The sequence below is a fragment of the Zeus faber genome, assembly GCF_960531495.2.
Source record: "Zeus faber genome assembly, chromosome: 2".
Taxonomy (NCBI): domain Eukaryota; kingdom Metazoa; phylum Chordata; class Actinopteri; order Zeiformes; family Zeidae; genus Zeus; species Zeus faber.
Window position 1 is genome coordinate 16,362,490 of NC_137189.1, and position 24,550 is coordinate 16,387,039.

The following is a 24,550-nucleotide window of genomic DNA, read 5'->3' on the forward strand; positions in this document are numbered from 1 at the left end:
CATTTCACAATTTATTTCTCTCCAATTCGGAGGAAAACCAACAAACAACAAATTCAGATCCTGACAAGCAGGGGTCTAATTCTATACAGGTACATCGTAGTTCGTAAAATGGTCACAAAACTTAAGAGGCTGCATTGAAGTTTGTTCCTGCACGACCGCAGCGGGCTGCTTGATGAGCCGCGGTGCACTGTCGCTGTACGAGGCGAGGCGATTACTGATCTTCATCCAATAAGAGTCACGATGATTCATCTGCTTGGGGTCAGATGTTGTTAGGAATTGCTTGCCAAAAAGGCTTTGCAGCATCTCACGCACTGCTCGTACACCTTTTCAAAGTCTTCGTCGCTTCCCTTTGGAGAAGATAAGGGGGAAAACAAAGAGACATCAATTTAAGTGTTTTTCATGTATAAGTCTCCCCTCAACTTGTGAGCAAAACAACAAAATTATACCGTTGAAATTAAATTGGCATTTGGCCTTTTCTGAGGGTTATTTTGGTCTGAATCAAAACGGCCTGAGTGTTCCCCACATATTTCCTATACAAATCCGATTCTTATCCAAAAATCACTGTGTTTCAACGGGAGTCTGATATTCAATGTGATTACAAAATATGAAGCCAAATTCATAATAAAATGTCAGCTTTAAAACCTTCAATTTTCTAATCACATTGAGGCATCTATTTCTTTGGTGCAAGAAAATAGATCCCAGACAGATGACAAATGGATCCAACTGTACACTTGGGCCAATATACAGCTTTCCAGAATCAACACATGTAGCATAACTCTTTTCCTTTGGGAAGAATCTTTAATGCCAAAAGCAGCAATAGTACAGAATGTTGACATGTACACATTAGGAGATGAGAACAGACATTCATGGACAACCTGCGAAGACGGTGAGAATATGGCAAACCTGTTGATATCAAGATTAAAATTGTATCGGAGTGACATTAAGATCTGTGCCAATTCATCAGGGACACAGTAAATTCCTTTTTTGGAAGTCCTTCTGGGAAAATCCTGCAATAGCCGAAGATTAGCTGAGCATCAAAAACCACTCTCCCTTTCAAGTCACCGACAAATATGACTCAATATCTCATCCGCATATCATAGAACTCACAAGATTTACAGTATTTTACTCATACTTTAGAGGAAAAATATCTGGGATCTTTATTAGCTCATGCTAACCCACTGACCTATAAATGGGAAATGAACTGCTTTTGATATATCTCGCTTTTTCGAGTCCATGAGATGCAAAGGCGTTTCACAATACATGCTTCACATTGACCCGTTCACACGCACATTCAATCAGCTATGGCGGAGGGGCTCATGCGAGGTACCAAATTACTCATCAGGAGTAGTTGTGGGGTTAACTGTCTTGCTCAAGGAATAAAAAAAAATTATCGTAACTATCATTTCATTGTGGTGTACGTTCACAACCACAAAATTGTATTGCATGCCGGAAGCGGCGTTCATCAAAGCAGATTTTGAAATGTTTGAAATCACATTCTGTTTATGGACCACTTGGGTTGTGCTTTGTTGATGGGTCAGTAGTAGGGTTGGGTCAGTGTAAATTCGTATTATTACTTTTATTATTGTTTATTTATATTTATATATATTGTTAAGCTTATATATTTATATCTATAGCACTTATTCCGTTGAAGTTTCTTCTAAACGCAACAAAAACATCTCTTGAAAGAAAAATATATATCTGGGGGAAAACAAGTTAAATAATTAAATAAATATAAATTAAGTTCAAGTTCAAACAACATGGCAATTTAAAATTACTGCAATGTCTGTTGTACACAGAGCCAGTAGTGACAGGGCCTGCTGCGTTAAGATATTGCATTGTGGGTAATTTAGGCGTCCTTTCTGCACATGGCTGGACGAGGGTGCGTATAACAGAGAGACGGCTATGAGAGCCAATACACTTGTTGCATGTTATGTTATCCTAAAAATTAGCTTGCAGTCTGTCTACTTCCTGTCCTCAAAATGCACAAGCTAGGTCCACAGGGTACTGCCTGCCTCACAGAGTGTCTGTGGAAGGAAATCACTCATTGTTGGAAGTTCCCAACAACACAGTTCCATTAAGACGGACTAAACTCTGCATGTTGAAAGCCCTCAAGAGAAATGTCATCAACTTCATATATTTGGGACTAAAATAAAACGGACACGTTGCTCTGTTGCTGCAAGTGAACTCCATGTGTGAGGACATAAACATGGAATATTTTATTGACTGATTTGGGGGTGAGTAAGTAAATTCCACCATCATGGTGTCGACGAATGTCTAAATGGACTATTAAGAATGGAAAAATGTCTGCGAGTCACAGACAGTCGTCCATTCTAAATAGTCCATTTTAATCTTGTCTGATAACGATTAATGATCTGTTAACGAAGGTCGGGTATCGGCCAGAAAAAAAACCCTGAATTAGAATCCCTAAAACAAGCTTAATATTCTGTCACGTTGTCATATTGCTTATTACTAATGCAATACAAGTTGGATTTGGCGCCGTGACGCCTTCGGCACAGGCTGCTGATGTAGGGCTACTACTAAATTCGCTAGAATATCTCATAATGTCAAAAACCGGTTCAGTCAGTTCGCATGAAATCAAACTGGTTTAGGCTCGTACACCGGCCCGGGCTGGATCGGCAAAACCAGAAATCGACCCCATTGTAGTCAATTGGCTGCATTACATTATTTACCAATCCGCTAATACGTGTATAAATGTACAGCTTGTAAAGGTACATTAAACTATTTCTATATCTAATCTATAATGTTTGAAGCCATAACAAAGGTAAACATTTTTCTAATGAATGAGTTTATAATTTTATTGATGTCTATGGTAAGAAATGACCACTGCATGATACTGAGTAGATGTGTAAAGTAAACATGCAGCCACACGGCTTCAACAAGGCATTACCTCCATGCGGCCCCAGCCTGACCTAAGCCATTTCCGCTTTAATGAAATTCGGCACAATTTAGCCGCTCAGCTTGAATTGGCCGGATGTAGAAAACCACACATGCAACCAGCGTGTGCCGCAGGGACCCATGTGCGCACCGAGCGCCATCTGACAGCACTCTCTCAGGTGGCGTGCGGCCGTGCGGAGGCTACGGCCTGTTGCGCTTGTCACCAACTTCGCCCCAAAACAAGACAACTTTGTGTTTCCATTTACCCCGACACGCTGCGCTTTGCTTGGGCTGCTGGCACCAAGCCACAAACCGACTTTGTGAGGGCTCCAAAGTATTTACATTACTCTAAACTGCACGGTTCGATGAAGCCTCCACTTATTTTGGCTTCCAGAAAGCGCTCGTGGACACACAGCACGTTCATACGTATAAAGGCAAACTTTTTCTAATGAGGCCGCTAAAAGGATACGCAGCGATACGACTGACTACATTGACGTCAACTTCTGTGGTTGACCAGTACTCTTCTCTTAATTCTGTCAATATTTTGGCAAATGAGACCCTTTCCAACATAAAGGCCACGGTCATGCACACATATCATAAGGCTAACCGGGCTCTAGGCACAGTAACCACGTCCAAAGAATTCTTCCATTTTCGAGCACCGTCACCCTTGATGTGATTTATACAGGAACTTTTCCAAAAGCTCCAGGGACCGTGCAGCCAGTGGAAGCGAGCTTCAGCAGTCTTTATGCCATGTACAATGCAGGTTTTCCATGTCGAACGTCCCTAAATCATATTGTTGATCTTAAATTGAATTACAGCAAAAATAAAAAGTACAAAAAAAAAAAGGTTTTCAGAAAAACCTCCGACTCAAACATTCGGGAAAACATTAAATGGGGAGTGGGAGTAAATAGCCGAACGACCCATAAAGCATGAAATCCAAACTTTAGTGGGAAGTACAACACAGGCCGCCGACAGCAATTTTGGCCGCTCTGTGACTGGCATATGAATGCCTAGAGGGGCTAAATCATGATTTTGGGATAATGCATGCTGTGCACTGGGCCAAGAGCTGACATAAAACTTTATGAGACTGTGAAAAGCAGAGTCGCTGGGGAGTCTAGGATGGGGACCCACTCCCACCCATCACGTAAACCGTGCCAGTGCCTGAACAGATCTCTGCCCCTCCCCGAGCACTTACTTCTGTGTTTATTGAGCTAATTTTTGGTATTAATCATCTGACTATTGATCCCAATAATGACACAGAGTGTAAATTATAGCCTCATTCCTGTCTAGAACTGACTGAGTGTATTAAATTAATGTCTCATGGTAATTATAATCAATTTGTTTATTTGTAAGAATAATATTTTCCGCATTTTAACAATATTTCATAAGTTTGAAAAGCCCAATCGAGAGCATGCGTGTTACTGACACGGCGGAGCACACGTTTGGAGCCAAAATGTTTGCCTGATTAAATAATAAAACTGAATTGTTGACTGTGTTATGATATCAAAAGTCATCGTATATGGAAAACTCCTCTTTTGAAAGAGCAGGGAGGAACGGGAGGAGGAGAAGCAATACACCGCAGCACAACCACCACATTGGGAGGTAGTGAAAAAGCTGTTTCACAAACGAAACATATCGGTTACACGTGAAAACATTAAACATACCAAACCCAACCCAACACACGAGTCCAGATTTGAGGTAGATTCAACCTTTGGAAAAAAAAAAAAAAAAAAAAAAAAAAAAAAAAAAAAAAATGGTCTGAAAGATTTTGTGTCGAGGTTCATTCAAACTGTACTTACATAATATGGGTCCTGGATGATCAGCTGTTTCTCAGGATCATATGAACCGAGGAGCTCGGTCCTCGCTCTACAGTTCTTCACGGCATTCGCCTTTCGCTTCAGGTCGCTGAGTAGAAAGGACAGAAACAGGTAAGACACACGGGTGTGTTCAAGTTATGAGTTATGTATGAAAAAAATGGTGCTCTGGTCTGTATGCAATTGAAGTGTATTACTGTTCCTGTGAGTATGATTATTTGATTCAGTGTTAGAACACCCTTCCCCTATTTTATTAATTGTTTTATATATATATATATATATATATATATATATATATATATATATATATTTCTTTCACAATTTTTTGCGTACTGTGGGGTCAAATGAACTTTATGTATTTGGGACCAAAAAAAAAAAATGCTTCAATATTTAAAAGGGCATTACCTCTGGGGCCTGTAATGACCACTTTAGATCCTTAGAATATCCCACTAAACCTAATATAAAAAAGAAAACACAAATATATCCCATAAGCACTGCTGAATAGACAAGGGAAATGCCTTTGAGAGAGATTAAAAAAAAAAAAAAAACAGCACACGCTGTAAATTCTGGTCTTTAGTTCACATATGGAATCATTAGCACAGCAAGGCCTTATTTCAGTGATCGGGTAATGGTCATTACAGTGCAGTAGCGAACGGCGGTAAAGAAACAATTTCCGGTTACTGCTGAACACTTGGTGAGACGTGGCCGTAGGATTGAGAAACACATCCACACCAGGGGCCACACAAAACAGGGCACTGGGGCCCATGGGGGTACTTGTGCCGCATTGGTCAAACGAGTAAGGTTTCAATGTAAAGTGGAATTTTCTCAAATTAGGCTAAATCCATTAAACTGACAATCACATGATTAACTGTGACCCTAAGCGCTCGAGCGATCCAGACAGAAGTGTGTGTGTGTGTGTGTGTGTGTGTGTGTGTGTGTGTGTGTGTGAGTGTGTGGGGGGGGCTTAACGACAGGAAGCTGAATGGAAAACATTACCCAATCTTTCTATGGAAAGATCAAACTTGGGCTGGTTCGGCAAACAGCTACAACATGAGGAGCTGCCAATTGATTCCATGTAATAATAATAATAATAATAATAATAATAATAATAATAATAATAATAATAATAATACTACACAACAGCAGGTTGTAAGATAAAGAGTCTTGGAGGCGGTTTCCACTTTTCTCCGGGGCTAAGGTCTCCTTTTCTCAGACTGGCCGGCTTAACACTTGTGGAGTTGAAAGAAAGAAGAAAAAGTGGAAAAAACCCTGCGCCAAAGAGCAAAAACAAGGTATCCAAGGAACTCAGTAAGCTGCTTATAGATCAGCTCCACCATGGGCATGTGATCTCAAACTGATCCTTAAACGTTCAAAGTAGCAAAAAAATAACCTCCCCCCTCCCAAAAAACCACCCCCGCCCCGCCCTCCCTGCCCTTTGGAAAGGGCTTAAGGAAGGATATCGTCGAGACCTGGACGTCTACACGTCGACTATAGCTTGATGCTTTGCTCTTGGTTTTTTGTGCAGACGGAGATGTGTACAGGAAAAGAGAAGCACGGGTCCTTCAGAGCTCAACCTTGGTTGACCCCTTTGCAAGGCAAATTTTTTTTTGATCCAAGAAAAGACACCGAATCAAATGCACTCCAAACATCTTAAGCAAGAGGTGCATTTTAATTGTCCAAGTCATGTGTCAACTGTTCCTTTTGAATGAGTTGCGCTATGCGTGAACACTTTCCAAACTGGGATCTGGCTCTGAACCGCAACCTTATTATTTTCAACAATCTCAATGTATCATTTTTGTACGGTGGCCCATCGAAGCTACAGGCTTTTCAAGGGACATCCAAAATTCCCCCGCCGTAATTCAAGGTCACCGCACACATTTGCTGTACCTCAAGTTGCTCTCGTCCATGCAGAGAATGTACTCAAAGCTGATAAAATCCTCTTTGGTTACCTGGTAGCGAGAGACGGGGAAACACAGGACAAAATAAATGTTAGCTTTGGCAACGGTGAGTTAGACAACACGGTACCACACGTAGAGCTTCTCTCATGGCTGTTCATTCAGTCAGCATTCCACATAATGTGCTGCTTAAACAGCAATCAGTTCTAATAAAGTGCCAGTGGACTGAGCCTGAACCTCGATCCACACCAGTTCAGAACTCAATTAGTACCAAGGTGAAGAAGAGCGATCTATCATAAAAGTGATTCTTGGATTTCTTTTTTTTTTTTTTACATTACGATTTGAATAACAAAACCGTGGCAAATATCACAAGTTTTCAATGGTTCTTTTCAAGGACTTTCCAAGCAAGTCAGCACAAAAGGGGCGAAATTCAAGTATTTCAGGCCCCTTAAGACACAAGGACCTGGTAAGAACTCTGTATATATGTGCGTGTGTGGAGAGGGGGAGACCGAGGTTGCACCGTCAGGGTTCTCCATGCAGCATACCTATGGTAAGTATGTGGAGGGGCGTTGTGCAAGATATTCGACATGCCGAGATAGGGCTTAATGAAAGGAGCAGCAATGAAAAACACACCACTCCCATCAATAGCTTTACAGGCTTTTTAGGTTCAGATTCTGAGCAAATCGCGCAGAGAGAGGAAGTAAATGGCAGCCCGGGAGGACACGACAGATGTAGAAGCGATCGGGATCAGGTGTTTCTTCAGGTGCCGCAGTCACCTTATAAACACACACACACACACACACACACACACACACACACACACACACACACACACACACACACACACACACACACACACACACACACACACACACACACACACACACACACACACACACACACAGAGCAATAACTCTCACTTTACCCCATGTTTTATGTCTCACTTTCTTACACATGATAGTTATCTAAATCTCCCTTTCACTCCATGGTGCATGCACGCACGCACAGCAAAAGAGAACAATAACCTTTCCTCATGTTTTATCCCACACTTTCTTACACATGATAGTTATCAAAATCTCCCTTTCCCTTTCACACACACACACACACACACACACACACACACACACACACACACACACACACACACACACACACACACACACACACACACACACACACACACACACACGCACACACACACACGCACACACACACACACACACACACACACACACACACGCACGCACACGCACGCACACGCACACGCACACACACGCACACGCACACACACAAACTTGAACTCATGTTTGAAGGCTTTACATGACCCTTCTTACAAGGCATACATGGGCGCAGGCTTTTGATGTGACGGAAAAAAAAAAAAATGTTCAGGAACTGTTACTAAATCCTATTCAGAGTTTAGCCAACAGGAAAGGAAATCTCTTTAAAATGGAAATCAATCAAATGTAATTATCAGAAAAATTCTGTATCTGCTCCTTTAATCATGAATGCCATGTGTTAGCAACCGCAAACTGAACGTTTAATAAAGTTTATTGTCCTGCTAGTCATCCTGGGTTCAGTCTCTTCAAGGTGTTACAAATTAGAGGCCTGTTAGGCAGTTCTTCTCCATTCACAAATACAGAATGAACTGAGGATCGCTGGATTAAATTGTGGAAGCGGTTTTTCCTGTGGATCTTCACTTTATATGGTAATGCTGTGCACAGTGCAAGGATGAAGGCATAGGGCATATAAAAGTGTCAAGCAATAAATCAAGACCTCTGCGATGCCGCGCGAAGGAAAACGTCACCGCCGTGGAATGGCGGTAGTTTGCTTAAAAAGTTCAAGTATGCATTTAAAGGTCACATATTATACTCAAGCTTATGCATTCTAGCATGCCTCTATACCCCTCCTGTTCTCAACGGGTTGTTTCCGTGTCTGGAGCTTCAAATGCAAATTAATTGCTGCTCAAGCACGGCATGGAAAGTCAAAACAAACTTTTAAATTAAGATCTTGTACATGACTGGTGATTCAGCAACTTTGGATTGCTTATTTCTCGCCTTGAATTTGTTAAGAAACAGATTTTGGTGGACTGATAAGTTGAAATCAATTAAAGTTTACGGACTAAATACAACGGAACCCGGAGGTCAAGCTCAAACCCCATTGGCTCACAGAACCCGGAACTTGTGCTCAAACCCCATTGGCTCACAGAACTAGGGGCCTAAAGAGGGTGGCCCCACCCACTAAAAAAGACGGCCCTGGAAGAGAATGGTTTAGAAGCATGTTAGAATGGCTAGAATGCATAATCTGATACGTATTTTCAGCAAAAAATAAAAAAATAAATAAATACTACTACTACTTTTTTTTCTTTCTAAAACACATTTTAGGGACCTGAGAGACCCTTATAAACTTGTTGAAAAGAAGCATAATAGCTCCCCTTTAATGTAAGACAAACATGCTTTGTAGCTGGTCTACCTCTTGGCTAACCTGCTTCGAGGCTGGCGACGGTACAAGTTCAGTAAAGTTCACTGTGGGCAGATGTAGGGAGGGGAAATAAGAATGAAGGAAAGATGGAAATATGCGATGGGAGTGAAAACCGGGGACAGCATGTCAAAAAGAGACAAGTGATAAGAGGAATAACAAAGCTTGACAATGTTGCTCATTTTGGCCGCGGCCCTGAGCATCCCAATCTCTACAATGACGGGAAGCCAATGCAGGGGTACAGGATGAAAACGGAACTGGCCCACTGCAACATAAGACTCATCAGCATGCTTAGCTGTAAAGCAATGTGGTGAAACTGCACTTGCATAGCTTTCTCCTCTGGGAGAATTCCAATAGGGTAGGCACAACCACAACATGTATATACCTAAGTAGAAAATCTCTCAAGATGTGAAAGCATGTGCTCCAAGCAATAAAATGACTGCTTCTTTGGCTCCATTGAGGAATAACAACTCTTAACTCACGTGTCACACTAGATAGTAATGTAGATACCAGTTTAACAAGCAAATTTTATCTTTTATGCTTTCATGGAAACAAAACACACAAACATTCAAAACCACAAAATCCTACCTGTGTAAAATATCAAAGTATCAAAAGCTTAGCTCTGTGACTTTCCTATTTTAAATAATTCCCGAGAGAACGTTTTGGTTTTAATTATTATGTTTCATCTAAATAAGAGATTCTAATTTGAATAGTTACCTACCTTCCATAGAGTATATAAATCAGCGAAAAGAACAGAAATGCACATACAATCAAATCAGAGGAAGGATTGCAAGGTCCTGGGCACTCGCTAGATCATTATCTAGCTAGTGCTCACTATCTTTATTTATCTTTTTCATAAACACACAAGTACAGTGTCTCTGTCACACACACGCAAACACGCTTACTGTTTGACTAATTGTACCTGGTGGGTCCTGTGGCTGGTCTCAATACCATGTTTCTTTAGGCAGGCCAGACCACAGGCGTCCCGAGAGCTGCCCATATGCCAGTCTGATGTGGCACCACCGTTGCAAGGTTCTGGGTACTAGCTAGATCATTATCTAGCTAGTGGTCACTATATTTGTTTTTTCTTTTTCATAAACACATACAAGTACACTCTCTGTCCAACTCATTCAATCACACAAATCACACACAGAACTATAGAGCCCTGTGCTTACTGTTTGACTTATTGTACCTGGCGGGCCCTGTGGCTTGTCTCAATATCATGTTTCCTTAGGCATGCAAGACCACGGGCGTCCGGAGAGCTGCCCGTATTCCAGTCGGATGTGGCACCACTGTCTATAACCCACTGCAGTAACAGAGAACACAAAAAAGGGGTCGCTAGCTAAATAGATCATACCTGCCTGGCCACATGCCTCATGGGCACGCCATGCCTCTTCATGCAGGCCAGACCACGGTGGTCTGGAGGGTTTCCTATTTCATAGGTGGATGTTGCAGCACTGTCTATCCTCCACTAGGCAGAGCAGAGCATGGGAACATTTTGAATTATTCAGAATGGAATATCTCACTGTGGTAGTGGGGAGTGGTTTTTGCGGCATCTGCAGGTGGGGAGAGCCAGCGATGGCAACCGAAAGGGGACGCAGCTGCCGGAGATTCACCAATTTCTTGCAGCTGCGTCCCCTTTTGGTTGCCAGTGCTGACTCTCCGCACCTGCAGATGGCGCCAAAACCACTCCCCACTAACATCTTGCATAAGCTTTTCCCACTTTCTCACGAACGGTTACTTTTTTTAAGCTTATGTTTCCTAACACTGTAGATTGAGGCCAGTTTGATTGCCAAAACCATTGGACATTTGTATTCATATTTGTCGATCTGCCAATGTCCTTGGTTAATTTCGGCAACTCAATTAGAGATTAACAGTTAGGTATTAATAACAATGGAGCAGTAAGAGGGAGTATTGTGCTATTATAAAACAAGGATATTAACCAAAACCAATCACCTCCTCAAAGAACTGCTGCAATTACTGTGTAATTAAGAGTTTTTCTCTTGTAATTAGTGCACTACAATACACATCAACAATGGGTGAAATATTACTAAAAATAGTCGAAAAAATGTGTTTCATAAAAATCCTCCACGTGTGCTGCTAACTCAAATTCTACCTTGGTTGACGGTAACTGTAAAACAAAAGATGTAATAGAATAAAATAATACCAAAACCTCCCTTGATACTCCCTTGTTATCTGTAATAAGCGCTACAAAGTCAGAGCTTTAGTCTAAAATGTCCTTAAGAAATAACAATATAGCAATCATCATTTAAGAAAAAAATGTATTTAATCAACATATGGAAAAGAGTAGGTTGTTAGGAGCTGTCCTACAGTGTGAACTGGAGTTGGTGAACAATCATGATCTTACCTTATCGACAACATCGGCATCTACTGCCATCTTCCTGAAAACTGCTTCGGCAATAGGGGATCTACAAATGTTCCCTTTGAAAAGCAAGCAAAAACACGAAATTGTTACAATTACCAAACATGACAGGTAGATTTGCTTCAGGCCACTTGTAGTTGAACAAAAACACTTTATATATAACTTAATAAAATAACAAATACAGAGGTTACCAAGACCCTGGAACCTAATGAAACTGTATAACCTTCTGCTTTCAACCCACATATTGTAATTGTATTGCTCTGGCAGGATAGTTGGTTTCTGTGCTGGCATGTTGTAAAGTTAAATTTTAGGTTTTTTATTGGAACAAGAAAACAATGGTTATGGAGTGTTGGCTGATATAATTGAAGGTTATTAAGTTTCATTATGATCCAGGGTCTTGGTAATCTCTGAAACAATAATAAACAGTGTGTTCAATCAAAAGGAGGAAGGAAGGAAGGGAGGAGCATGTGTCTGTTATTTTCTAACCTGCCCACAGGGCCATTAAGTCATTCATTAATCTACATTTGTATGTGAGCTCAAGAGTGGGCTGTCATACTTTATCTTTGCCGTTCTCTCTTTGTATGGAGACTAGCGAGGTATCAAGTCAATTCTGGCTTACCTTGCATACCTAACAATCTATGGATTTGTAAGTATGGTCACCGCTAGGTAATCTCCATGTTAAATGGTAACTTATAGGTTACCATTTAGGATTCCTTTGTAAATTTTGGGCATACTGAATCGTATTTTGCTTAACGCCCAACATGGTGGCATTCTGCGGCACCAGATCAGAAATTTAACTGCAAGACCTTAAAGTGTGAATCCATGAATGTCTGTTGTGGGTGCATTACACTACAAGTACCAGAATTCCATGGGCTTGGTCACTTTTACTTGTTCACTTGCGATGTGTTCGTTTTTGTGAATGTCCATTCGTATCGCCAGTTTACTGACCACAACGAACTACACTGCGATCTCTGCATTTATCATCAATTATTTTTGGGGCTGTACCTGACTCAGAATTCTCAGAATTTTGTCATATCCGGGCGCACGGAGAGCTGTGTTCTCTTCTGGACATGGACTAGTCACACATGTTAAATTATATTTATGATTCCCCTTATGTATAATTCCTAATTGAAATGTTATCCCTGTGCATTTTTGTAAGCCTATATCTGTTTTACCCTGTTATTTTAATGCACATTGACAAAAATATTAAAGTACCGCCCCCGTTAAACCGCGGTAATACGTTGGTTTCTCTCCGCGGTAAGACAATAAACTATACCGTCACAGACCTAGTTCTGAGCGATCGGATCTCAATGCCTCTTCAATGCGGTTTGGGTGCGTTTACACCTGTACTTAGCGCTGTCCACTTGTGATCGCATCGCCCAAGACGCTTGGTTAATGACGCGGGGTCAATGAAAACGGCGTATAGGACCGCATGCAATTAAGACTTAATGGCAGTTTCTTATGAAGTGACAGCCAAATAAAATACCGAATATGGGGTCTTTTTTTACAAATCAATCTTCCGGATAACCATGCTGACCTGGTGTTAACAAAGTTCAGTACGTAAAAACTACATTTAACATATGGGACAGTGACGTCATAGTCGCTAGCTAGATAGCGCCACCTTGTCATTCATCCGGAACCAAACCACTAGAAACAATGGCCTTTTTAAAGCATTTTGTATAATTTAAAACACAATGTAGCATATTAATTATGTATGGGTTAATTTACATCGCCATGCTCTGTACCGCGGTTCAATAACTTTTCTTACCCAGGCATACGAACAAAACAGACTTCCCAGCGCTGGCCGCCATGTTTCTCTCTGGAGGGTCCCCTGTCACGCTGCAGTAAGTCGTTAACTATGCCTGATCAAAACTCGTCTGGCCCACTGCACAGTCCGCTGCGTACAGAGTTCAATCACCTCCACCGTCTGATTCCCATTTTTTTCCTTATTTTCTTTACAGATATAGCCACATAGCAGTAGGTCGATCTTGTTTTCTATAAACAAAGTGAAAAAGTGAAATAAATATATAATACAGCATGCAGTAGGTGATGATAAAGGCTATAATTATTATTATCATTATTATTATTAGTAGTAGTAGTAGTAGGGCTCCAGCCCCGAGGGGGCGATGCAGCTATTGCTTTTGTTCATGTAAAACTGACGTTAGTAGTCTTTGGATGTCATGGGGCCGCCGCACTAACAGACAAGATGAATAAAATGTGTATTTAGGGCAGTTACAACATGCCGTGGTCCAAGTTTGATCCAGATCGGTCCATTGTTGTGGAATAATTAAAAAAATATATATTTTTTTTATAATCGCCGCAACCCGCGCGCATACGCAAATGACGTCTCACACAGGTCACATGACAGCATTGCAGACTAGTGATTGGTCAACAACCGGGTCCTCGCCAAGCTGGCAGCATGTGGAGATGTAACTGACGTCAGAACTTTATGGACGTGTGTCATGGATCCCACGAACGCGCAGACAATCTGAATAAGATTTGTGTTCGGGGCAGTTCAAACATGGCGTCATTCGAGTTTCATCCAGATCGGCGGCAGCAACAATGTTGGTGCCGTTTTTTCAGCATGGTAATGGTATGACTATATTTTCAACAAATGACTCACTGGCCAAGAAAGAAAATTATTGCCACTTTGTGTTTTTGTGTTATCTTTCAATTTATTTAAAGTGTGAATTCTTTAAAACAATATTGTACTTATTTTTAATTGAGTGGTACTTTCCCTTCTAAATACAGCACACGTCACGTTTCCCTGAGCAATGTTAAATATGCAGGTTATAAGAATGTCCCTGGCTCTAGAGTCTCTAGATTTAGCTTGTTGTGTAACCTATTTACTGTGAAAATCCATCAGCTTTGGTCCAACATTCCTTAAGGCTTGAAATATTTTGCATTTCTTTATTGTGCAATTAGCAGGTCTTAATTGCAAGGCAGGAAACACCCTCCTCAACTTTACCTTTCAAACTCTCCCTTTCCTACTCTATGTCCGAGGAAAAGTTTTAGTTTGTCTCTAAAAAACATTATGAGAGCTTTATGTAATTTCCCCAAATGGAAACTCATGTGAGACGGAGCTCTCTTGAATTTCACCCACAACTTTCCATGGAACTGCCTCAGGGACACTGAAATAAGTAAAACAAAAATTACTTTTGTTAATATAGGCCCACACGGGATGATTTTACATATTCATTCTGAGCACTCCACTGGTGTCACAGCGTTTTACCGGACAAATGGGGTGTGAGGAGGTCGTTGGTCTCCATCGGAAGTCTGTGGGGATCCACACACAGTCCAACAGGTAATTGGGAGAGAATTCAGCTCCAGAGCGTGGCTGAGTCATGTGTTGTGCTGGAAGGAACCTGCAGCCGACTGAATGCAAATAGTGCAAGTAAAGTGTTTAAATTACTTAATGACTTTGCTGGCGTTGAAACAATCGAAACGGTTTACAAATCAGATGTTTTTATTACCATTATTTATTTATTTTGCACATCCAGATGGAGCCAGTGTGTGTTTTCACAGTATAAAACGTGAAACGTCCAGGTTTTGTATCTGCGGAAAGCTGTTAAATGAGGGGAATAGGCCTACAGATTTTGTTTGTCAATGATAGGGATAATTTGGGGAAAATATAATAACAACTAAAATTTATTTATGTTCACTCTTTATTATCGCTGTGATCCTTCTGCCTGGCTTTTAAAACAAAGCAGGAAGACATTTCATGACTTTGCATATACTTTCATGTGATGAAAGGATGTTGTTTTGGCAGAGTACCGTAAGCGATGAAAATATGTAACTCAAGTCTTGATTTGTGGTTGAACTTGAGTCGCAATGAAGTATCCGTGAGACTTGGCTCAAAATGTTTTCGCATCGGCCATAATCGTAGATGCACTTTTCACTCCTAAAATGTGTGTGAATGTGTTTCAGTGCAGGGAAGGCACTCCTCTTTATCTTGAAAAAACCTGGTTTAACAAAATGTATGCGTAAAGGATATATAAAAAAAAAAAGGATTACCTCAACGTCTTTAAAAATAGACATTAATCCGCCTGTAAATCATTTAAACAACAAGCTAGAGTCTTATGTGAATCTTGGAATGATTTTAACGAGTCATGCTTTTGAGAATTTCCAGACCATACGATAATACACAGGATGTGATGTCAAAGCCCTTAAGCTGATAATTTGGGGTTACACACAGAAAGCCAGTCTTGACAAACAACTTCACACACTCGTCCCTGCACTTACAGGGAAGAGTGTGTGAAGAAGTAAATAAGTGAAGAAGCTAACTGAAACCACTGCTCACCAGCGCAAAACGTACAAACACTCGCTCTTCCTCATATTCTTAAATAAACCTGAGCAGTTAACTCTGGAAGACTCGAGGCGGGCCTTTGTAAAACTGTGACGCGTCGGTTCACCAAAATTCAACCGTAAACCTTCTTGAACGCAACCTGCAGAAGCAACTGCTATAAGTACTCGCTGCCATTAACAGCCGGTCAATCTACCTAACTAATAAAGGAGGGATTGTCTGTCCGATCTCTGTCTGTATGTCCTTCAATTATCTCGACAACTGTTCATCCAATCTACTTCGCACTTGGTGGGCGTATTGCTGGGGACCCAAGGATGTGCAGTGTTGAATTTGGTGCAATTTGGACACGTGACACATGTAATATTAATAAACTTTGAATAATCACGTGAGCAGCGAGCCATGTGCAGCAGCTGGGCGGGGCTTCAGGGCTCTGCGACTGAGTCACTTTCCTGCACTGAACGGGCACTGCACTAGTATTCTTCACAAATGAGAACCTTGGTGTGAAAAAAAACAGGCAAGCTTTGATGCGATAGTCTGCGCCTATAAATGTTGAGCGTCACTGGTTTGAGTTATCATCCCTCACAACACCTCCGTGCGCAACTTTCAGTGGTCTGGCATGGTGACAACGCAACTCGGCCTCTGCCTCTAGCCGCCAGCTACGGTACTCTTCCATGTGCTCTTACATCGTTTTTTTTTTTCGGGCCACCTGTCTTCGTTCACGCCTGCATTTCCGAGCTCTGCTTTAAATTTTCCCTCCCGCTACGCCGAACAGACAAACATACCCCTGCAGCTCAGACCCATCACCACACACTCATAAACATTCATCAAGGAAGCTCTCGGGTGTGCTTAGGTTTGTGTATTTCACTGGAGTTGTCATCATAGCAGGATTCAAGTGTCTGAAAGGCAATATTTTATTCATATTAATACTGAGTGGTATGAAGTTTATCATGCATTGACGTTATCTACGTAATTTGGTTGTGTTTCATATACCTGGAGGTTGGAAATTTCAAATATTTCCCAATGAGAGAGACAACACACACACACACAGATACTCAAAATTTATTTAAATTGTGATTCATACAATAAAAGTACAATTCCAGTCATGCATAATTCGTGGTATAATTTGCATTAATTTACACAGGAAAAGTCTATGAAACATTCAACAAACAAAGTTGCACACATTTCATTCATTTAATTCACTCCCATTTCATCCCATCTCACTTGATCATTCATCTAAATATCATTTAAATCTGAAAATGTAAAATATGTTTTTAAGAAGAAGATGAAAATGGGACCACTTTCATTTTCCAGTAGTTTTGTTACTGAATTTGTGAATATAGGGTTAATCTGGGCAGACTAGCACGCTCAGATCGTTAAATCTAATCTAATCTAGTCTAAACCATGAATTTAACCACACAAAACCTATACCTAATCAATAACATAATACCTAATCATAACCATCACTAACATAATACTAAATCATAACCATCACTAACATAATACCTAATCATAACCATCACTAACGTAGTACCTTATTATAACCATCACTAATGTAGTACCTAATCATAACAATCACTAACATAATACCTAATAATCATCACTAACATAATACTTAATTATAACCATCACTAACGTAGTACCTAACCATAACCATCACTAACAAAATACTAAATCATAACCATCACTGACATAATACCTAATCATAACCATCACTAACGTAGTACCTAATCATAACCATCACTAACATAATACTTCATTATAACCATCACTAATGTAGTACCTAATCATAACCATCACTAACATAATACCTAATCATAATCATCACAAACATATCTAATCATAACTGTCACTAGCATAATACCTAATCATAATCATCACTAACATAATACCTAATCATAATCATCACAAACATATCTAATCATAACTGTCACTAGCATAATACCTAATCATAATCATCACTAACATAATACCTAATCATAATCATCAATAACATAATACCTAATCATAACTGTCACTAACATAATACCTAATCATAATCATCACAAACATATCTAATCATAACTGTCACTAGCATAATACCTAATCATAATCATCACTAACATAATACCTAATCATAATCATCACTAACATAATACCTAATCATAACTGTCACTAACATAATACCTAACCACCCATCAGTAACATAATACCTAATCATAACTGTCACTAACATAATACCTAACCATGACAATATCTAAGATAGATGGATATGATAAATATGGTATTAGGCTCTTTGGGAGTAATTGGGGGTTTGGGTGAGGTTGGTTTTATTTGAGCAAACAAAGTGTTAAAAAATGAAGCATAAATTAAAGCCACTGCAGTAACCATATGAGCGCAGTTGTCTTCTGCAATACAGTAAAATGAGTCCATGCCAAATAGATGAAAAGATAGATAGCTGAATGAGTGGTATGTGACCTTATAAGTCTCGGCAATTAACAGCGCATGCATAACCGCCCACGATTAGATACTCGCATTGTGTTTGACCAATAATCGCAATCAAAAGATACCTTAAGCAATCACATCTGACAATTTGCAAGCCATTTTTAATTGAGCCTGCCGCTCTCGTTCACGTTTCGAGGAGGAGACGCCGATTACTGTGAATGACTCACTGAAAAAAGCACAATTAGGAAGCAATTGGAACGGCGTCCTGTTAGACGTCGAATATATTTCTCAAACAAAGCAGGTCGAAATATGAATTGCAGAACAGGACGCAGGAGCCCCGGGGGAGCTCTGAGTCAATGGAATAGCCCGTGTTTGTCTTCCCAGCCCCCCCCCCGTCGTCCCAGTGTCCCTTCTCCCTTCGCCGTCGTACATCATGAGAAACAGAGACTGACCAATGTTGTTTAAAGAGTCGAGCAAGTTTCCGATACGAGCGTCCACGCTGTCACCGCTGTGGCTTTCCGTCTCTTCTTTTATCGCCATAGACATCGAATGGGGTTTTGTGTTCCTTTTTTAAGAGTGCGCTCGGAGCATCGCGGCATTTTCTAACTTCCCTTGAGCCAAGGCAGAGACGGCGGGAGTAACAAAAAGTAAGAAAGGAGGGGATGGTGTGCAGAGCATATATTTATTGCCTACTGCCTTATTTTCTTTCGAGCTGAAAACCAATATACATTTTGGGGCATGACCTGGAGGTGAATGCAGAATTCCGTGTTTTCACTCAATCTTTCGCAACTCATGTCAGGTGAATTCAAGTTTTGATTCAGTCAGGGACTGTAGGACTTATGTACGCAACTTGTGAAATTGCATCTTAATCATATAATATATTATTTGTTCTATCAATCAAAATTGGCCACTTTTGATCTTTGTTTTATATGAAGTCGAGTTGAGTTTGGCTCAACATGTGTAAAGAAACAACACTCTAAAGCTGTCACATATGTTGACTAGAGAACACAAGTCTGTGGTTAAACAGTGAGAAAACATTCCCAAATGCTGCCTGAAACAAATGTTGTTATTTTGTTAGTCTAGATTTTGGAATCACCTTTTTTCATAGCGTTGTTGAAAACAGCTCTAGATGCAAACCTCATTTGTTTAAGACACAATTGCTGGTCAGTGTTTATTCCAGGACTCCCCCCCCCCCCACCAAATGTCAGTGAAATGCGTTACCTGAAATCGGTAACTAAGAAATAAATGCAAATTATATATATATTTAAAATACTTAAGATAATGTGATCTGCAACAAAATTGTATATAAAAAAAAAAAACTCTCGGGGGAAAAAATGCATTTTCCTTAAGAAGTGTGTGCCACAGGTCAGTGTTGTGTTTTCTCAATATAAGACATGCGAAGCTGCCCAGGAGTGACAAAATATGTCAGTAGTTCCTAAATTATCCTCCCATCATTCGTATCCGGGATCCCAGACGATATATCTAAAGTACACCTCCCAGACACCTTTAAGTAGCACATGCTACTCCAAGTGTTGTTTTGTTGTTAAGAGACCCTTGAGAGGCAATCATTATTCCTAAACAACCTTCCCATTACAGAGACGGTAATAAAACCTTTAAAAAAAAGTGTAGCAAATGTGAGGAGTTGTCCATGAATGCTCAACATATTTCATTTTGTTGAAACAGACTGCGCTCAACATGGAATAAAGACAAAACCAACACAGAGAACAACATGGAAAAATATTCTAGATAATAAATGGTGTACGTGCCCATGAGAAATCAACGAACTCCTCTCCTTGCAACGTCTCCGCCTTGCACTTAACCTCCCAGTCTCTGAGAATTTATCTTCAAAAAATATTAATCATTTGAAACGGAGGGGCAGCTGAGGATAAAGCACAAGCAAACATTGGTCAATTCCCAGATGAACAATTGGGGCTGATGTGGTGAAAGCCAATCAAAGTAAAACAGTTGGATAGATGCAATCAACAGATGTGGTATGTTAATTAGCCAAAACCCATGAAAACAATGTTTTTGTGCGTTTATAGGGAACTTTTCTGTCTGTACCCTCAGTCGGAGAACTCCATCCACTACTGTAAATGAATAATAAATTGATTTTAAAAAAAAACCCCTAAGACGGTATTACACAGAGCCTGTATTACGGGCCGTGAATTGCAACAGAAGGATCCAAATGTCTAGAGGCTCTTTGGGTCACACGAGTGCATCTGTGATGGAAAGGTGGTGCTGTCAGCCTTGCAACGTACAATAGTGTCCCCAAAGTCGAGCTCTAGCACAGGAACATGACAAGTGTCCCAAATCACCTCATCAAGAAGTCCAGAGAAAAAACGCTGCGTGTGGGAACAGGACAGAAGACACACAGCGGCCCCGAGGGAAAGGAGGCTGGCAAGTGTATACTTTTGGAACAGATTAAGTTTTTTGGCAACGGGGATCGGGTCACTGGACTGCGATCGCTTTGAAGAAGGATTTTAGTTTATTTCGGACTGACATAATATGGTGGAATATGTGTCGAATGGAACTTTCTGACCCTTGAACCTTTTTCTCAGGACGGAGAGTCACGTGGGGCGATAATGGCTAAGCCTCAGCAGCAGCAGCAGCAGCAGCAGCCGTCCCCTCATTCGCTCTTTAGCCCTTTCGTGAAGCCCTTTGCTGTTCCTTGTCCTCACCGTCCTCAAGAGTCCTCTTCCAATCTACATTTACATTACACGTTTGTCTCTTTGTCTATGTATTGTTGGTGTATGCCAATTCACAATTTGGTGTGCAGATGAAAAAAACTGCATCCCATCCATCCACAAAGACACCTTGACATACACAAAGTTTGCTTCCTCACACTGTGTTCAAGTGCTGCCCTCTACTGGTTCACTAACTTTTATAAGTTCATCTACTGGGTTCAACATCGATGCAGATGTTTCTGATTAAGATTTTATTGAATCCATTTTTAAATTACAAGACAAGCTTTATGAGTGTTTACTTTTCTCTCATTTTAAACCCATTACATTTAGATGGTGATGTTGGAATGTATCAACCTCTGGTGAATTTATTGGCTTAGGATACCGCAGTTGGAACAGGAACCAGATTGGCGGTCTCACGGGTAATACGCTGTCGTTGGGCCGAGCATTATAACCTACACGCACAAACATCAATGCTTTCTCTCTCTAATCTTTCCCTCGGCCACAAGTAGAACACGCTGCCCCCTGAAATCCTTCCTCTTCCAGTAAACTGACACTGGGTAAATAACAAAGGTGGCATTACCCGGAAGCCAGTTCCGTCCTCTTTCTGCAGTCATTACAGAGGGTTGCACAACAGAAAGTTGTTTCAATGGGTAATTTCCATGTGCTACATGTGTCATAAGAAAAAACAGGGATCTTCTGCTGATAAATATTGATAAATAAAAGTCCCTCTGGGAGAGGGACCTTAGCCCACATGTCAACCAGTAGAGGAAAGAAAAAGAAAACCTCCACTGCAGTATCATTTTTCACTATTTTCACATGTGATGTTATCAGGTGTACTTTGAACAGGCCTGTGTTTGGTTAAAGCAAGCCTTGCGTGGAATGGGCGGGGCAGTGCTGCCGAGTCTGTGGCGACGTAAAAGGTGAGTGTTCCTGTGAAATACGTGCTCGGGCAAAGCACGGGCTTGTTTGGAATTTTTCATCTTGATGCCTTCGTCGTTGGAAGGAGCCGTGCCAAAAAAGGATTCCCTGCAGCCCACGAGAGAGGAAGATTTTGAGTTTTGTATGTGATGAAAATGGATGCAGGCAAAGACGTGGATCCAGCCAGGGTGTACCAGAAGGGTCCAGAGTTCCTCCGAAAGCAGATGGAACTGGAGAGTGAGGTGAAAGGGGGCATTAGCGCCGTGGAGAGACTCGCCGCCACCAAACCAAAATATGTCAAGAGTCAACAGGTGGTCAACTCCAATCAGCAGCCGGTGCTGTGCTTCGGATCGGCCTCGGTGAGTAGTAACGGGTCATCCAACCGCAGCTCCAATGGCAGCAGAAAATTACTCACAGGAAGGAATTTGCCTGTTTCTACTGGTGAAGCACCATCACATCCCCCGGAACTGGAAAACGTGGTGCGTCGATCCAGTTCCAAAAAGCGCCCCGACTCCCTTCTGCTTTACAGGCAGAAATGTGAAGTGCTGAAGGGTTCCACAAATGAGAGGAATAGGCGAAATCTAACACAGAAGTTACTCATTAGCTCCGTGGATAAGAACGGCCCCTTACCCGAGGCGAGAGCTAGCTCGAAGGAACGCAGAGCAGAAGGGAACGACACAGGACTCAGGACACCTGAGGGAACCCCAAAGGGAAGCAGCTCAAACGCTCAACGGAGTAATGCTACAGACCAAGGTCCTCCCAACGGTGTTTTAAAAAAACCGGGTCACAAAAGAGTGGCCGAGGTACAAAGGAGGTCTGGCAAGGGAGTCGGGCGTTCTCACTCCGACATCAGCTCGAGGTACTCCAAAAACTTTGCGGACTTTGACGCCTTCTTTAAGTATTGCGGGTTGGACGGCGAGGTCATCAAGTCATTGGGGAAGGAGAACTTTTCGGCGCGCTCGGACGAACTGGCCATCAAGACCCGGAGCTTCAGCGTCTCCTCGTCGGACGGTGGCTTCTCCAGGAACAGCGACGACAGCGACGGACTGCTGGAGGACGAGCTTCACGAGAGCATTCGCCAGGGCACATCCATCATTGAGCGAAATGCCAGGATTATCAAATGGCTTTACAGTTGCAAAAATGCCAAAGAGAGCGGGAAAAAGTTTAGAGAGCTCGATTGAAGGACCTTTTTTTTCTCAGGGAGGCCTGACCTAAGTTGAACTATTCTGTAAAAGATAAGTACTTCATAGATTAAATATAATTTTTTTATCAATAACCCTGTTTGATGATCCTGTGTTATGTTTTCCTACAAGCATCCCAAGGCGCCTTCTGGTCTAGGTTGGAAACACTGAATCTGTTGTATTCTACTAGTGTGCACTTCTGGTGATTTAGAGGCATGTGGAGAAAAAGAAGATACTTTTTACTTTTTTTTTTAAAGATACTCTTTAGCACAACAGCTTAGAACTCAAATTACAACATTGAGTTCGCCGGCAAAAGTACTTCAGGGTGCTGTTCAGGCTGAAACTCTATATAATGTCTAAACTATCCTCCTCTCCTCTGGCCTTGAGACGTGCATGAAAGTGCCTTTCAACAAGAATTACTTTTTAGGTCTCTCATGTTTCCCTTCGAGTGATTATGTTCCCTTTGGATTTTAATTTCCTCCAGGCAAAACGGGGAGTGTCAGAAAATGTAAGAAAAGAAGCAATGCGTGTCACAACGCTTACACCCTCCCACATACACACATTCAATGTGCTCTACATTTTCCATTGTTAATGGTGCATTTCTACAGGGTAATAAGCAGAGACAGTAATTGAACTGTGATATGCATAACTTAATCCAAACTTTACTCTGCCTGAATAAATGCTCACAAATATTTACGCAATATCCGTAACAATGTCTGTTTAAGCGATCTGTTTTACGCATGGGGGCCTCAGCTTGTCCTTGAGTTTGCCTCTTACGCCCTTTAACTTTATTTTCTTTCTTTTATATGGTTCTTCCGATCAGAGCGTATGAGCAATAGACTAAAGTAGAACAAAGTAACAGAAGATTGTCAACCGAGTGAAACTGAAGCGGCTCTCTCTCTCTCTCTTAACCTCTCACTCGACACAAAACGACACACACACACACACACACACACACACACAGACACATGCACATCCACATACACACACACACACACACACACACACAGACACATACACATACACACATACACACACACACACACACACACACACACACAAAAGTCTCCAGGGGGCAGTATTTCACTCTAAACTGGTATTATTTTGCTGGTCGATAGATATGGATTCCTTGGATTTTGTGGGGTTTTTTTTCCATTTGGTTAGGAAAAAAAAAATAACGCTTTAATTTTGGGTGGATTACTCACCTAAACAGATTTTTCGGTCGATAATATGCAGTTTGCTGCTGCAAGCCTGCTAATATTGTTTTAATAGAATAATATAATGCAGTTGTTTAAAATAATATCTCAACTCAGTTTGTGGGAATATCTTGCCATGATGTGGTTATTGGACGGAACAAAAACACGTTCCATCAATGTCATTGTCAATCATTATGAATAATACATACCTTTTTGTTTTCCTCAACTCCCTTCATGAAAAATAATGTTCTTTATGGTAGAGATGACTTAATCCGGTGGTGTTTTTCGACTTTCGCCTCAAGTCAAAACCAAAACACACGGACATGTGCGCCGCCTCGGTCACGTGTAGGAAAATGCCCCCACCAAAACACGGAGGTTAGAAGGG

The 24,550-nt window shown here is 41.2% G+C and overlaps 2 protein-coding genes across 6 annotated transcripts; one reads left to right on the forward strand and one right to left on the reverse strand.

Annotated features, from left to right (window-relative positions):
- On the reverse strand, nt 1–24,509 carry acp1 (acid phosphatase 1). Of its 5 annotated transcripts, XM_080022417.1 has the most exons (7): nt 24,375–24,484; nt 13,231–13,457; nt 11,448–11,521; nt 10,272–10,385; nt 6,597–6,658; nt 4,695–4,800; nt 1–347 (listed from the first exon to the last, which is right to left on the reverse strand). In XM_080022417.1, the coding sequence occupies exons 2-7, from the start codon at nt 13,271–13,273 to the stop codon at nt 270–272; spliced, it is 477 nt and encodes a 158-aa protein (XP_079878543.1). In that variant the 5' UTR covers nt 13,274–13,457; nt 24,375–24,484; the 3' UTR covers nt 1–269. The 5 variants fall into 5 exon arrangements, with proteins under 5 accessions (XP_079878543.1, XP_079878545.1, XP_079878544.1 ...); XM_080022419.1 differs by lacking the exon at nt 13,231–13,457 and having other exon boundaries at nt 24,375–24,509; XM_080022418.1 differs by lacking the exons at nt 10,272–10,385; nt 13,231–13,457 and adding an exon at nt 10,437–10,550 and having other exon boundaries at nt 24,375–24,509.
- Nucleotides 21,944–22,969, forward strand: fam110c (family with sequence similarity 110 member C; the record flags this gene model as incomplete). The annotated part of the gene is made up of 1 exon (XM_080023137.1): nt 21,944–22,969. One exon carries the CDS (start codon nt 21,944–21,946, stop codon nt 22,967–22,969), a length of 1,026 nt encoding a protein of 341 aa, XP_079879263.1.
- Nucleotides 24,510–24,550: the final 41 nt, after the last annotated feature.